This window comes from Quercus lobata, chromosome 9 (assembly GCF_001633185.2).
Source record: "Quercus lobata isolate SW786 chromosome 9, ValleyOak3.0 Primary Assembly, whole genome shotgun sequence".
Classification (NCBI taxonomy): domain Eukaryota; kingdom Viridiplantae; phylum Streptophyta; class Magnoliopsida; order Fagales; family Fagaceae; genus Quercus; species Quercus lobata.
In genome coordinates, this window is record NC_044912.1 from 7,236,789 (window position 1) to 7,250,656 (window position 13,868).

General features: G+C 34.4%; 1 protein-coding gene across 1 annotated transcript; it reads right to left on the reverse strand.

Annotated features, from left to right (window-relative positions):
- Window positions 1-512: 512 nt before the first annotated feature.
- Window positions 513-3,188, reverse strand: LOC115962181 (probable ribosomal protein S11, mitochondrial). Its single transcript, XM_031081072.1, has 2 exons — window positions 2,932-3,188; window positions 513-1,516 (listed from the first exon to the last, which is right to left on the reverse strand). The coding sequence occupies exons 1-2, from the start codon at window positions 3,062-3,064 to the stop codon at window positions 858-860; spliced, it is 792 nt and encodes a 263-aa protein (XP_030936932.1). The 5' UTR covers window positions 3,065-3,188; the 3' UTR covers window positions 513-857.
- Between the last annotated feature and the right edge of the window lie 10,680 nt (window positions 3,189-13,868).

The following is a 13,868-nucleotide window of genomic DNA, read 5'->3' on the forward strand; positions in this document are numbered from 1 at the left end:
GCTGTGCAGTAAGCATACCCAAAGTACCAAAAGACCATAAGAACAATAACACACACAACGAAAAAGACGTTTCTATTTCCAGAAACGAAAATACCAAAAGACTATAACCACATCTGGCTGGTGAAGATCATATTCACAATGGTACAAGCTTTGCAGCACTAACTTTTTATATAAGGAAATAACTACAGCATGACAAGGGAACATAAGGAAACATAATGGCCCAACAACCTTATTTATTTGAATAGGTCAAGAGAACATAGAACTCTTGACAATTGAAACAATCTAAGCTTGACCCTCTGTATATGGGATTGGTTCATTTTAAAAAAGATTGTTGAACCCAATCTAAACTGGAAATTAGAAAGCTGTGGCACCTGAAGCAGAACATTATAAATCTGGAGTTACTACTGATGGAGGCCACAGTAAGATCATCATATAGACTATAGAGGATCAAGCTTAGATTTTTTTTTTTTTTTTCCTTTTATGTTTATGCCTGAATTATTAAATAGGACCAATAATAAAATGTGCTACGAGTTCTTGTTCAACATTTCAATACACAGGAGTCAGCCAGAGATGCTCCAAATGAAGCTCCAAACATTATCTATAATGAACAACAATCCTCCAGCACTAATATAGTCAGAAAATTCTCATTCACATGATCTTAATAAGCAAGATAAATGACTAATAGTCTAAGATACCCTTCATCAATTTTGCACCTAATATCATAATGGGGCCAATCATCAAACAAAAGTACATCCAAGACTTCTTGCATAATTTTATTAGCACCATGAAGTTGAGCTGCAACTGGACAATTCCTCATCCTACGCTCTGTTATCATCCACCACCCAAATTGCTACTATTTAAATACGACGTTTTTTCGGGAGCCGGCAGCCATTATGGGGACGTCGTGTTGTATCTTCAATGTATACAACTGGATTCCGATCCCCTCGAGAGTTGGTGAAGCCCTCTCTCCAGCTCATGATTGCCTGCCTCTTCTTTTTAAAATAAGTAAATCCCCTCACCTTCATCACAACTGACTTCAACCCCAAATTTCGTGACATGCGTCCCACATGTTCAGCAGTTGCCTCAGCAGCATATCGAGACATTTTTGCCCCACCTTTCATTTCTGGCACACATCCTACCGAGGCCCTACATTTTGTGTTCCCTTTAGAATCTGTCACTGTAACAAATGTGTTGTTACGCAGCATCTTTATGTGAACAATATCAGCATTTTGCTCAACATTATATCGAGGAAATTGAGAAGTCCCCATGATGTCCCTACCATCTTCTTCAATAATTCCCCTAACAAAGTTCATAGACCTAGAATTCCTCTGGGTCTCAAAATCTTTCTGACTGGAAGAATGTATATAACTCCGAAAGATTAAAGCAAATGGAGGAGAGACAGAGACATTTTCTTTTATGTTCCTCAAACCAAAATTCAGCCCTGAAGTTCCTGACAATCCCCCTCTTGCAAAATTTTCAGAAGAATGGGAACCACCATGAATACTCTCAACACAACCTACAAAATCCAAAATGCATCCATCACTAACAAAGGTATTTAACATAGTTATTCAACCTGCAAATGACAAAGTCGGCAATTTTCAATTTCCACACTGGTTACAGGTTGCTTTCTTCCATTATCTAGTCAGACAACCATTTTGGTTAAAATTTTAAAAAATAAAATAAAATAAAACCCAACAAATCCATCCTTTCTTATTGAGATCAGCCACTGCAACTGCATCATAGTATATACTTCTGTGTGCAATTTTTTTAACAGACTAGAAGGGCGGATTCAAACAAACCCAGATCAGGGAGTTTTTTTTTTTTTTTCACATAAATGATAAGTAACATATACATAACTATACACCTCAACTAAGCTAACATTTTCTGGAGCACAATAACTAGTCCATGTAATACTCAACAAGAGGACAAAAAGCCTCACATATGACCAAATGTCAATCCCTACCTACATTTGCTCAAGCTGTTCCACAACATGCATTCATATGCTGGCTGGTAATCAAGAATTGCTTAAGTACCAGAGATAGAATGCTTCTATAGGGGGATATAAGGGAGACTCAAATTGTGTTTTGTGAATGCAGAGGCCATCAATTTTTTGAGTGTTCCTTTACTATAAGAATCTGGAGGAATTGATGTTCTGGTGTTTCTTCACAAATCACAACTCCAGTATTTGACTTGGATCACATAATTGAATGGGGTGCAATTCAAATCACTGGAAAGTCTTAAAGGGCTGTGCTCAAAACAAAGGAATGCCATTATTCACAGTCAAGTGCTCAAAACAGAGGAAAATACATCATCAAGCTCATACTATGTTTGTCAAAGATTGTATAACTGTTTAGTTTGTTTGCCGTGTTTTGGACCAGGTTGCTTCTCTTATTAATGTTCAATTTTTTTCCTAGAGTAAATGAGCAGGTATATACCGATGTATTGTGCTTGATCCTAATAAATCTCTTATTCGTTAACTAGGCCATAAAGAAAACTGCAATGAATTCTATAACTCTTACAGTATATGACATTGAACTAAATCATAATCAGATTCAAAATCTCCAATCTATATCAATGCTATAAAGCCTTTTGAAATAAACAAAAAAACCCAATCTTGAGATGACCCAGAAAGTTAAATTAAATTCAAAGCAAAAGGGTCTCATTTGATTCAAAAAAAAAAAAAAAAATCTTAGTAACCAAACAGAGAATAAACCCAGATGAAATTGACAATTTTATCAATGCTATGAAGCTTTTTGAAATAAACCAAAAAAAAAAAAAAAAAACCCAATTTTGAGATGACCCAGAAAGTTAAATTAAATTCAAGCAAAAGGGTCTCATTTGATTCCCAAAAAAAAAAAAAAATTAGTAACCAAACAGAGAATAAACCCAGACGAAATCGACAATTTCCTATAAACCCAGAAAAACAAATACCTGGAGAGAGTGATGTGGGAGCAGTGAGGTGGGAAAATCTAGCAGCATAGAATGGAAGAAGTGAAATGGGTTTGGATGCAAAGAAAGACGAAGAAGGAGCAGTGGCTCGGCGAAGAAGATTGGAACAATACATTTCTCTCACTTCTCTTTCCGTTCTGGTCTAACTCTGTTCTGTTCTAGGGTTTTAGGAAGGAAAGGAAAGGAAACTACTTCGACTCAACCCGATCCGATTCTTCTCCGGGCTTTCCCCCAAATACTATTTTACCGTTTACTAACTTTACTTTTCTTTTTTTTCTTTTCTTTTTTCGGGTAAAAAAAAAAAAAAAATTGGGGGTTAGCTAAGCTACTCCCAGTAAGGGCTCTCACGTTAAGACCCATAGACCAACATTTATGAATGTCCACCTACAAAGGATTGCTGGCAGCAACACTTGAACCTAGGTAGGTTAGATGAAACGCTCGAATCTTATCAACTGAACCACCTTCCATTGATACTAACTTTACTTTTACCTTTCAGCCTTTTTTTTTTTTTTTTTGAAGCTTGGTTATTTACAACTTTCAAATTTAATTGTGATGTTTGATACTTTCAAATTTTGATTAAAAGAAGGAAAAAAATATTGGTTTAATTACATTTTTTTTAGAAATGCTATAATATTTTATGGGTTTAATCCATAATATTTTCACAACAAATTTTAAGTGACATGTTTTTAACAACTTACCAGTATGATTTGTAGTGAAAATATTATGAACATAACACTTTTCTACATACATTTTGAACATAACTTAAAAAGTATAAGGATTAAAATAAAACAATTCAAAGGACATGTACCATCTTAAATTGAGATTGTTTAGTGAAATCTTATGGATTATAATAGCATCAAAGGAGGAAAGAGATTGATTATTCAAATACTTTGTTTACTTCTTTTATATTTGTTTGGAGATAAAGAGAATCAAAGTAAGAAATAATGATAATTATCTTTTTTATACAAAATTTAAAGTATAACGACTAAAATAAAATGGGCAAATGCCCTTTTCTTGGAAATTAAACATCCTTTTGCCCATTTTCTCAAACTAATTAGGGAAATGCCCTTCTTTTGTAACTCGACAACATGAGAATCGAGTTATGTGAAAGACTTGATATTCGTATGATCGAGTTAGCTTCAGCTTTTTCCCACGCTGGTTGTCCAGCGTGGCATTTTCTTTTTGAATCCCTAAATAACTCGATTTTAAATTAATCGAGTTATGTAACCGACTATTTAGATATTTAGTTATGCTCTTATTAAACCTGATTTCAGACTGTTTTTGTGTCAGGCGTAGTCTTTCAATATAACTTGATTCCTTTAATATCGAGTTATTCTCGTATAATTTCTCCACACCTTCTCCCATTCAGAGTGTCTTACTTTCTGCTAAACTAAGTTCCACTTTGCTCCACAGATCAACAGTTGCTTTCAGACTCAATTGAAATTTGTATCACCTCAGGTAAAAAACTCACACCACAATTTTAGGGCAATCGTATTTTCATTTGATATTGTACTAAATTTTTATTTTTTTTTTGGTTGAATGAGTGTGAAGTAAGTACATTGATGTGATTTTGGTTGTTTGTTGTAGTAAACGTTGGTCACAAGAGAATGAAATCTTTACTATAGCAACATTTTGTATTATACATAATCATCATTAGTCAGGCATTTACAACAACATTTAGTATTGAACACAATGTGTAGACATTACTAACAATGTCTATGTTTATGGTCAAGTGTTAGTGTTAGTGTTAGTATTTCATTTTTAGCATGCAATAGTACACAATTTTATGAATGTCTTTGTTGTGTACCATCTTATGCAGCATTACATTATTTACCAACAGTTGATGCACACTATTAACTTGATCATTTGGTGTTATTGTATTCAGCATCAATGTCTGGTTCTGGCAACCCACAACTCTATAGGCCTCATGATGTGTTCACTGCTATAGGTCGTTGTTGAGTATTGGAAGATGAGTTCAACTATCCAATCAATCTGAATCTGCGAAATAGTGCTTACGTTCACAATATCATGAGACAGGAGTGGGCTTGGTTATTTCGTGAACAGCAAATGTTTTATGATGAGTTGGTTGGTTTTAAGTTGCCAGTACCTCGGCGACTTGCATCGCAGATGCCCAGAGACACCATCGACGAACTTCGTAAAGTATTGAACCGCATAAGAGAAGAAAATAATCGAATGAAGATATGTCTTAATCGATATCGGACCCAAGTCGAGATTCGAGAGTCAGTGGAGGAAGGGTGGTACGAGCATACACAATTCATGCAATCACTTCTTGCTGATCCCATTTATTAGTCAGACGTGGAGATGTCAGATGAAGAGTAATCGTGTCGTGTCGTGTCGTGTCGTGGTGTAATTAGATTTTGTTAGAGAACTATTTTGCTTAATTATGTTTTATATGTATGGTTGCATTTGTATTATGTAAACTTTATTATTGATTATGAGAAGCATGCACGTTATTCGTAATCTAGATTATTCTCACATAACGCGTAAAAGTTAAATATTCTCACACATGATGTTTTTCAATAAGCACCTACGACATAACATAGAAAACTTAAAATAACTTACACTAATATTATTAACTTAACCCTAGACATAACACACACACACCACATAGGCATTCATTCTGACAGGTAGTCCTCGTAGTTGAGGACATTGTTACGTTCCGTCGGAGTGAGTTGCCTGTTCGTTGCAGCGGCCAGCTCCTCCGCCAATTGTAACATGTGATACCTGAACTTACGAAGTATCATAAGATTGTTCTCTTTTTTTATTTTAGTCAATGCACGCTCATATTGGTGCATGTTTCGCCGTGGCTGTGTAAGCAAGCTACAGTCGACAAGAGGCGCTTCGAGTCACAGGAGATCATCGTGCAGAGTGTTAGACTCGTTCACGCAAAAGTCTCACTCCCGCCGCAGTCCAGCATAGTATTCCCTCTCATCAGAATCTTTTTTCCTTCTATAATTATCTAGAAAACGAAGTAGCATCCAATTGCGCATTGACATTGGAAAATGTGACTTTAGATAGGTATATGTAGATGTTTTGCAAGGGTAGATGTAAATGGGACTTCAGTATGTGTAGATGTTTTACAAAGGTAGATGTTAATGAAACTTTATATAGGGGTTTTGCAATGGCAAGTATTCACGTGGATGTGACTATAAGTATTCACGTGAATAAAAATGATATAACTTGACAGTATATTGTTCAGTGGCAAGGTGTTGAGGAGCACATGTAAAGCTACGAACATGACTTAGTTATACAGTGGCGTCTGTTGGTGCATGTGATTTGCTGAGGTAGCTGTTTGATATGGCTATAGCTTGTGTTACAACAGCGGGCTGGTGATATATACTGCAAAAGAGGTTGCATATTTATTCACGTGAAGACTATTCAGCATTGATGTGCTTCATCTGACATGACTTGACGAGACAGTGCTAAGCTGTGTTAAATGTATCATAAACTTTTCAGGGATGCTTTGCATCCTTGAAAACGGTGCATTGCAAAAGGATGCATAGTTGTGTATTGACATGCGTATAGGTGATATGACTGGACAGGGTTCAACAGTGCGAAACTGTTAAGCAACACTGCGAACATCAGTGTAGCAAGGGTGAACAACTCACCCCCAAAATTGATGCATAAACTTTTCTGGGATGCTCTGTGTATTCACGTGAATGTGGATGGGTACTTTTGGTCAAGGTTCAACAGTGCTGAGCTATCCACCATAGCTACACTCATTGCTCCCTATGGTAGTATTTGGCAAGTGGGATTGAAGAAAGCTGATAACAACATTTGGTTTTGTAATAATTGGCAGGATTTTGCTGAATACCATTTTATCTGTTATGGTTATTTTTTAGTCTTCAGATATGAAGGAAATTCAAGCTTCCATGTTCTTATATTTGATAAGACTGCCACTGAGATTCAATATCCACCCAGGAAGAATTGTAAATTGGAAGATCATCAGGTATAAATAATAGACTTAGATCATCAGGGATTGCTCTCTCTCTTCCTCAATGTATAGACTCATAAAACATGAAGTCAAAGAAAAGTTTGTTCTGAAAAAATTATGGATTATGTCCAGAGGAAGAGAGAGAGCAATCCAAGCAGCCAAAAAGTTCAAGCCTAAAAATCCTTCTTTCATGGGTATCTCGCGGTCGCATAATATGGTGAGCCTTTATACATAATGTGATCATGATGTTCTCTTAAATATGGCATTGAAACATATATGGAAAGCAAGTATATTATTGAGAAGCAATTTGTCACACTTCAATGTCTTATGCTATTACCCTCCATCAAAACATATTAAGTAATGAGATTCGGGAAGGGATGGGTTGCATTTTTGAAAGACAATAATTTAGAAGAAGGAGATGTCTGTGTCTTCGAGGTGATCGAAAGGAAACCTGTTGTGCGTAGTATCTCAATGTTTCATATGGTTGACCATCAGAGTTTAGATTAGGATAACCTGTTTAAAATTTAAACTAGTGATGTTTATGCTTATATTTAATTAGGGACTTTGATCACTAGTATGGTTTATATCTGATGGATGTGGTTTTAAGACTTTTCTCTAACCAGTTTGGTATGTCTTGTTGAAGACTATTCAACATTCCTGTGCTTCATCTGACATGACTTGACGAGACAGTGCTGAGCTGTGTTAAATGTATCATAAACTTTTCAGCCATACTCTGCATCCTTGAAAACGGTGCATTGCAAAAAAAGGCATATCTGTGTATTGACTGGACAGGGTTCAACAATGCGAAGCTGTTGAGCAGCACATGTAGCACTGCAAACATCAGTGTAGTAACGGTGGACAGCTCACCCTCAAAATTGATGCATAACCAATTCAGGGATGTTTTGTCTTTTCAAAAACGGTGCATTGCAAAGGGTTTCACATCTGTGTATTCACGTGAGTAGGGATGGATACGTGTGGTCAGGGTTCAACAGTGCCGAACTGTTGAGCATCACATGCAGAACTGCATCAATCAAGTGTAGCAATGATAGATAGCTCACCCCCAAAATTTTGCTTACACTTTTGAGGGATCCTTTTCATCCTTGAAAATAGTGCATTGCAAAATGTTGCATATCTATTTATTCACGTGAGCATAGATGATATGACTGAACAGGGTTCAACAGTGCCGAGCTGTTGAGCAACACATGCAGAACTGCAAACATGACTTGGCTGAACAGTGCCGAGCTGCGTTAGCCTTCTCCAACCTCACTTGCCAAATGCTAGTATTACGAGCAACGAATGTAGCAACACTAGAGAGTTTTATCCCCATATTCCCTTACAAACTTTTCAGGGCATCTTTGCATGTACAAAATGTAGTTACATTTTCTCAACATCAATGTAAAATTACATGAAGAAAACTATGCTTCCCTTACAAACCTCAGCTTCTTTTTAGCACTTTCTCAAAAGGGAAAATTCAAACCAATTATCATGATTTGGAGATATATGTTTTAAAAAAATTATTTTTAAAAAATTATAAAATCAATAAATGCTAATTCTATTTAGCTTGCCCGTTTAGGAATTTATTTAATTAAAAAAGAGATAACATGTCCCGGACCCTGCCAATGACAAAATATTTTACAGATATTTCATACATTTAACTTTCAATCCTTGGTCAACATAAGGTTAAAAGTATTTTTATATTGATACATGCCCTTAGGATAATTATTAATAAAATATTTAAAAAAATTTAAGTTATAACACCACTTTTATGAGAAATATAATCAACCGTCATAAAAACTAAATGTTTTTTTCTTGTCCTCTACAAAGTTCCTAAAAATGTATCCAAAATCTAATAAAATTTTTAAGTACTCCTAAAATACGAAGAAATGACACCCCCTCCTCTCAAATTTATTATGAACCCCACCATGAATTTAAAAAATGGACTCCTCAATGAATGTGAGAACAACACCCTTTTCTTTGCTCTGTTAACTTTTTCCTTGTTAACTTTTTCCTTATTATTTTTGTGCACCACCTAAAATATTTGTGCACCTAATAAAGAGGACCAAATTGATCAAGAAATACGGATCAAACATATATGCCTTAAAAAAACTGTCAAGAAACAAAATCCATAAAATAAATTGAACAAGTGACAAGATAACATTCAAACATTCAGCGGTAAAAAATGTGAAATCAAAAGAACATTTCAAGGGCTTTCATATTGCCCAAGAATAATAAAGATTCAACACTTCTACACCATACCCTTGCTGCAAAAGTAAATCACAATTTTTCCTCACGTAGACAAACCCTGAGTTAAAGTCTTTTCACTAACAATAAATAGCAAGACATAATGAAAAATCAGTATTTAGCATAAAAGAAGTTGCAAGCCAACAAACTAAAGACACTCTTTTTTTTTTTGGATAACCAAGGCACTCGCATGTTGGGGAAAGAATAATGATTTCAATTGATAAAAACAGATTATTGCCTTATGTCCTCATATATAAAGATTCAAGAATTCTACAAACTCTGTTGCATAAGAAAATCAACATTTCCCCTCCCTATAAAGTGTAGACACATCATCACAAATCAAGATTGTGAATCACAATTTCTCCTTCTGTGGACACATCAAGATTCAAAACTTCTAACTAACAAATAGCAAGACATAAATAAAATTATAAAACTATAAAACTCCAGTGGTCTCCATCCTGACATAAAATGATATCAATGATGATATAGACAACAAATAGCTAGACTTCAATTAACAAAAACGAAGTTGCAGTCTGACTAAGAAAAAACACACAAGCTGAAACATTATTATTCAACTATTATGAAGAAAATAAATAAATCAATTGATAAAGAAAGATTATTCCTTAGGTCCTCATCAAACACCATCCCAAGTAGACATACCTTACTTAAACATATTAAACAGATTGATTTAGGGGTAAAAAAATTCATAAAAACCCTCGTATCCTAAAGCATGACCCAAAAATAGAAGAGTGAAAATAAGGAAGCACAGACCTAAACTTCTGTATTTAGAGAAAAACCATGTATAAAGCATGCCAATCATTTCTATTTGCTCGCCATCGACTAATGCAAAATATCATATGAGGCTGTAGAGCAAATGACAAATTCATCTTTGCAAATCTTAAGTTCTAAAAACTTGTGATGAGTGCAAATGGATGACAGTAGAAAAAGAAACTAGGGAAACATGTTGAGTGTTGGAATGAGTTAGAATCGCACAAATGGGGCCTGAAATATCCACAATAGAAGCACCCATTTTCATTTACACAAAGATTTTAAATTTCTTAATCCATAGTAACCAGCCAACTCAAAATAAAAGGGGGCAAAAAAAAGTTCACATATTTGTGCTCCTATAGAAGAGTACCAAATTGATTTAGAAAAACCTTAAAAAACAAGCACTCACTCTCCAAATTCTTTAAATAAAAAATTAGAGTAAAGAATATTATAATATTTCACGGATCAAACAAGAATCTCAAATTCACCAAAAGGTGCAGGACCATTGAATGTTCAATTATTCCTCTCCCCCTCCATATGGTCAATTTTAAACAAAGAGGAGCTGTATTGCAAGCAAAAGAACTTCTATGCTTGCTATATCAGCTTCTCCAGCCATACATTTGCACATATAAGCTGAGGGTACTAGGGAATGAATTTTTTTTTTTTTTCCCAGTAAAGTTACTTAAAATTTTCTAGATTGGACTGATATGCAAAACAAAAGTAGTGTCAATTCCAAGAAATAATGAAATTTATAAAAACTTAGATATACCACAAACAATGAGTACTAAAACTTTTAAGGGATATGAAAGAACTTAATTTCTTTGTTGTTGTACTAACACTACAATTTCATCACTCTTACTAGTTTTTAACTGGACTTACAATAACTGACTTTCTGTTTCATGTGAATGTGTATTATATTTCATAGATTTATGTATATAGGATGTCATTATGGGCAGAACATCTTGGATTTACGGAAGACTGCTTCAAACAACTAGAGTCTCAAAGTTTTCATCATTTTTTTCTTAACTTGTGTACCCAATAGAACCAATCTTTACAAGATGGGTTCTGCTTCAAAGCTAATAGTTGCTACTAGAGGCATGAGACACATTTTACACCATTTACAACAACTATTTACACTCAAACGTAATTAGTTTGATACCATTTACAACAACTATAACAAAATCATGCCTACAATCGGATAAGACACATTTTACACAAACCCAGAGACATCACTGAAACACCACCACTCGATTTGCCAAAACCCCCCATCAAAACCCCAAGCACATTTAAACTCATTAATGAGAAAATAATCATTGCATCATGTAAAAGACAACAAAATTCTCATTAATGAGAAAATCACACAGACATAACAATATAGCAAGAAATACTTTAGATCATCATCATTGCAGCATATAAAAGACAACAAAATTCTCATCTTGATTAGTAAATTTACTACTTTTTAAGTAAGTTTCAACAAAATAATCAAAATCCCACATAAAACACAACCTAATATTAACCAAGATCATAAAAGATATCAGAGGAGAGGACCGTACCTGTAATCAACGACGACGGGAACCAACGACGACTGATGGAGACTGGAACCAACGACGACTGATGGAGACTGGAACCAACAACGACTGATGGAGACTGGATAGGGAGAGTGAGACTGAGGAAGAGTGGGGAAGCCTGATCGCAGAGCGAGCAAGAGAGAGTGATGGCAGAGAGCGAGGGAAAGAGAGTGAACAGGGAGAGAGAGTGAGTGAATAGGCGTTGTGAGACGTTAGGGTCCTATTGATTCAAACCGCTGAAGAAAACTTGATTTTACACTTCCCGAGTTATGAATGTCTACACAAACATTTTTTTATTGGGAAAATCCCACGTCTGCAGCGCCAGCGTGGCACAATGGTCAGACTAACTCGATCATAGAAATATCGAGTTCTTCATAAAAACTTGACTCTTGTATTATCGAGTTACAAAAGAGGAGTATTTTTCTAATTAGTTTGGGAAATAGAGCAAAAAGATGTTTAATTTGCGAGAAAAGGGCATTTGCCCATTTTGTCCATGAAATATTTCAAAATATGAGGACCATTTTGAACATGGGGCAAAGGTTGAGGACTAAATATGCAATTAAACCTAAAATATTTTTAAGTGTTTTATTAGACAAAATCTTTACAATTTTATTTTAGTTCAAATCATGAGGGAGTCAAATGTAAGGAATTGGAAGTTTATGAACTAAAATGTGATAAAACCAAACAACATGGAAGTAAAATTATAATTTTCCTTTATGAGGGGCGTTAGTTACAATTTCCCTTTAATTATGTAGTGGTTGCAAGTCACATTTTTCCTAAACTTCAAAACAAAGCAATGTCTCGTTTTCAACTATTACTAATAAGCACTCCTTCCCATGGGTGTCAATTCTTATACTATTTTTGAGAGTTTTTCATACTTACAATGTTGCTACGATGATTGCCTTTAAAAATGAGATTAGATGAAATTATTTTGAGTGTTTAGAGCAATCATTTAATACTCCAAAATTCATTATACCAAAATATTTTTTTCAAGTTAATAAGTTCGAAATAATCATCAAAACCGCTTTTATAAGACTTTCTATAATTTTACGGTCAGTAGTGCGTCTCATGCTTGATTGAATGAATAATTAATTCATGTAGTAATAAGTAATTTAATTTAATCTCACTTGAATTGCTTTCGAAAATTGCCTACATATCCCTTAATATTGTCCTTAGAATTTAAGCAAAAGTTAGATTTGACTTGATTTTAATCATAAAAACATATAATGAAGAAGAAAAAGAGACCATATTTTATAATCACTAGTATAATTGTTGCCCTAATTGCTATGACTAGAAAATATTTTGCCCTAATCTATTAATTTTGTTACCATTCTCCCTCAACTATAAAAAAATAAGTCAATTTCTTTCTTAGACTTTCCCTATGTTAAAATCTTAACACGATGTCCTTATTGAAAAGAACCAAGGTTCAAATCTCTCATTCTCTATAGTCATAACTATCAAACTATTTAAAAATAAATTGCACATCTAACGAGTACCCCCCTTTACTAGATAAAATATATTGTACATCTAACGTATACCCCCTTTACTAGATCAATTATATTGCAAATTTTAATGGAGAAGAGGCCTAAAGATGAAATCGACTTGGTTCTAAAAATTCTACAAGTTCAGAACCGAAATTGGCACAAACAATTAATCAATATAACTATACAAGAGACAAAATTAACACAATGACCAAAATGAATTTTATCAATAATTTGCAGGACCTAATTAGTAATTTTATCTTTAAAAATAAAAAATAAAAAATTTGAAGACGACTTCAAAAAGTTTCCCATGCCTACAACTATCCACTTAATTGTAACACATTTCACACCATGTTTGATTGTCCACAAAAATTGTCCCTGCACACCCTGACCTGATACCATTTAACAACGAACCAATATCACGAGATAGAATAGACTTCAAAATCAGAGAATCCCTTAGACAAGGATAAGGAAACTAGATCATGGTCTGCCTTTTCAGACCTGATTTTGAAAACCAGAGCCATTCACAGACAAATAAAGAAAGATGCTTCAGATTTTTGAAACATCATTAATATTTTAAATAGATACCGGTTAGTGTGTTCATTTTCTTAAATGTTAAAGATATGATAAAATCTAAAGCATTCATTATTCTGATAGAATTATTCTTTTAAAAATACAAGATCTTAATCCTCAATGGTACAAGCCCCGGTAATAAGTGCAGTTGAACTGAAGACGGAAAAGCCATTCAAGATCCATTTAAAAAATAAAAATAAAAAATGATTCTCCCACAACGGAGGTGAGGGGTCTCGATTGCAATTCAAGCCATCTTAATCACATATTTATTATTACCAAATCCAGAATATACTTAAAATACCAAGAAACTTAGACTTACTAACTATAGTTAAG

What these genes read in the sequence shown, in the direction of transcription:
- LOC115962181 (XM_031081072.1), bottom strand. Translation starts at nt 3,064, where the DNA reads ATGTATTGTTCCAATCTTCTTCGCCGAGCCACTGCTCCTTCTTCGTCT. An exon ending in TCCCACATCACTCTCTCCAG is followed by an intron (nt 1,517 to 2,931) that starts GTATTTGTTTTT and finishes TGGATTTTGTAG; the next exon opens with GTTGTGTTGAGAGTATTCAT.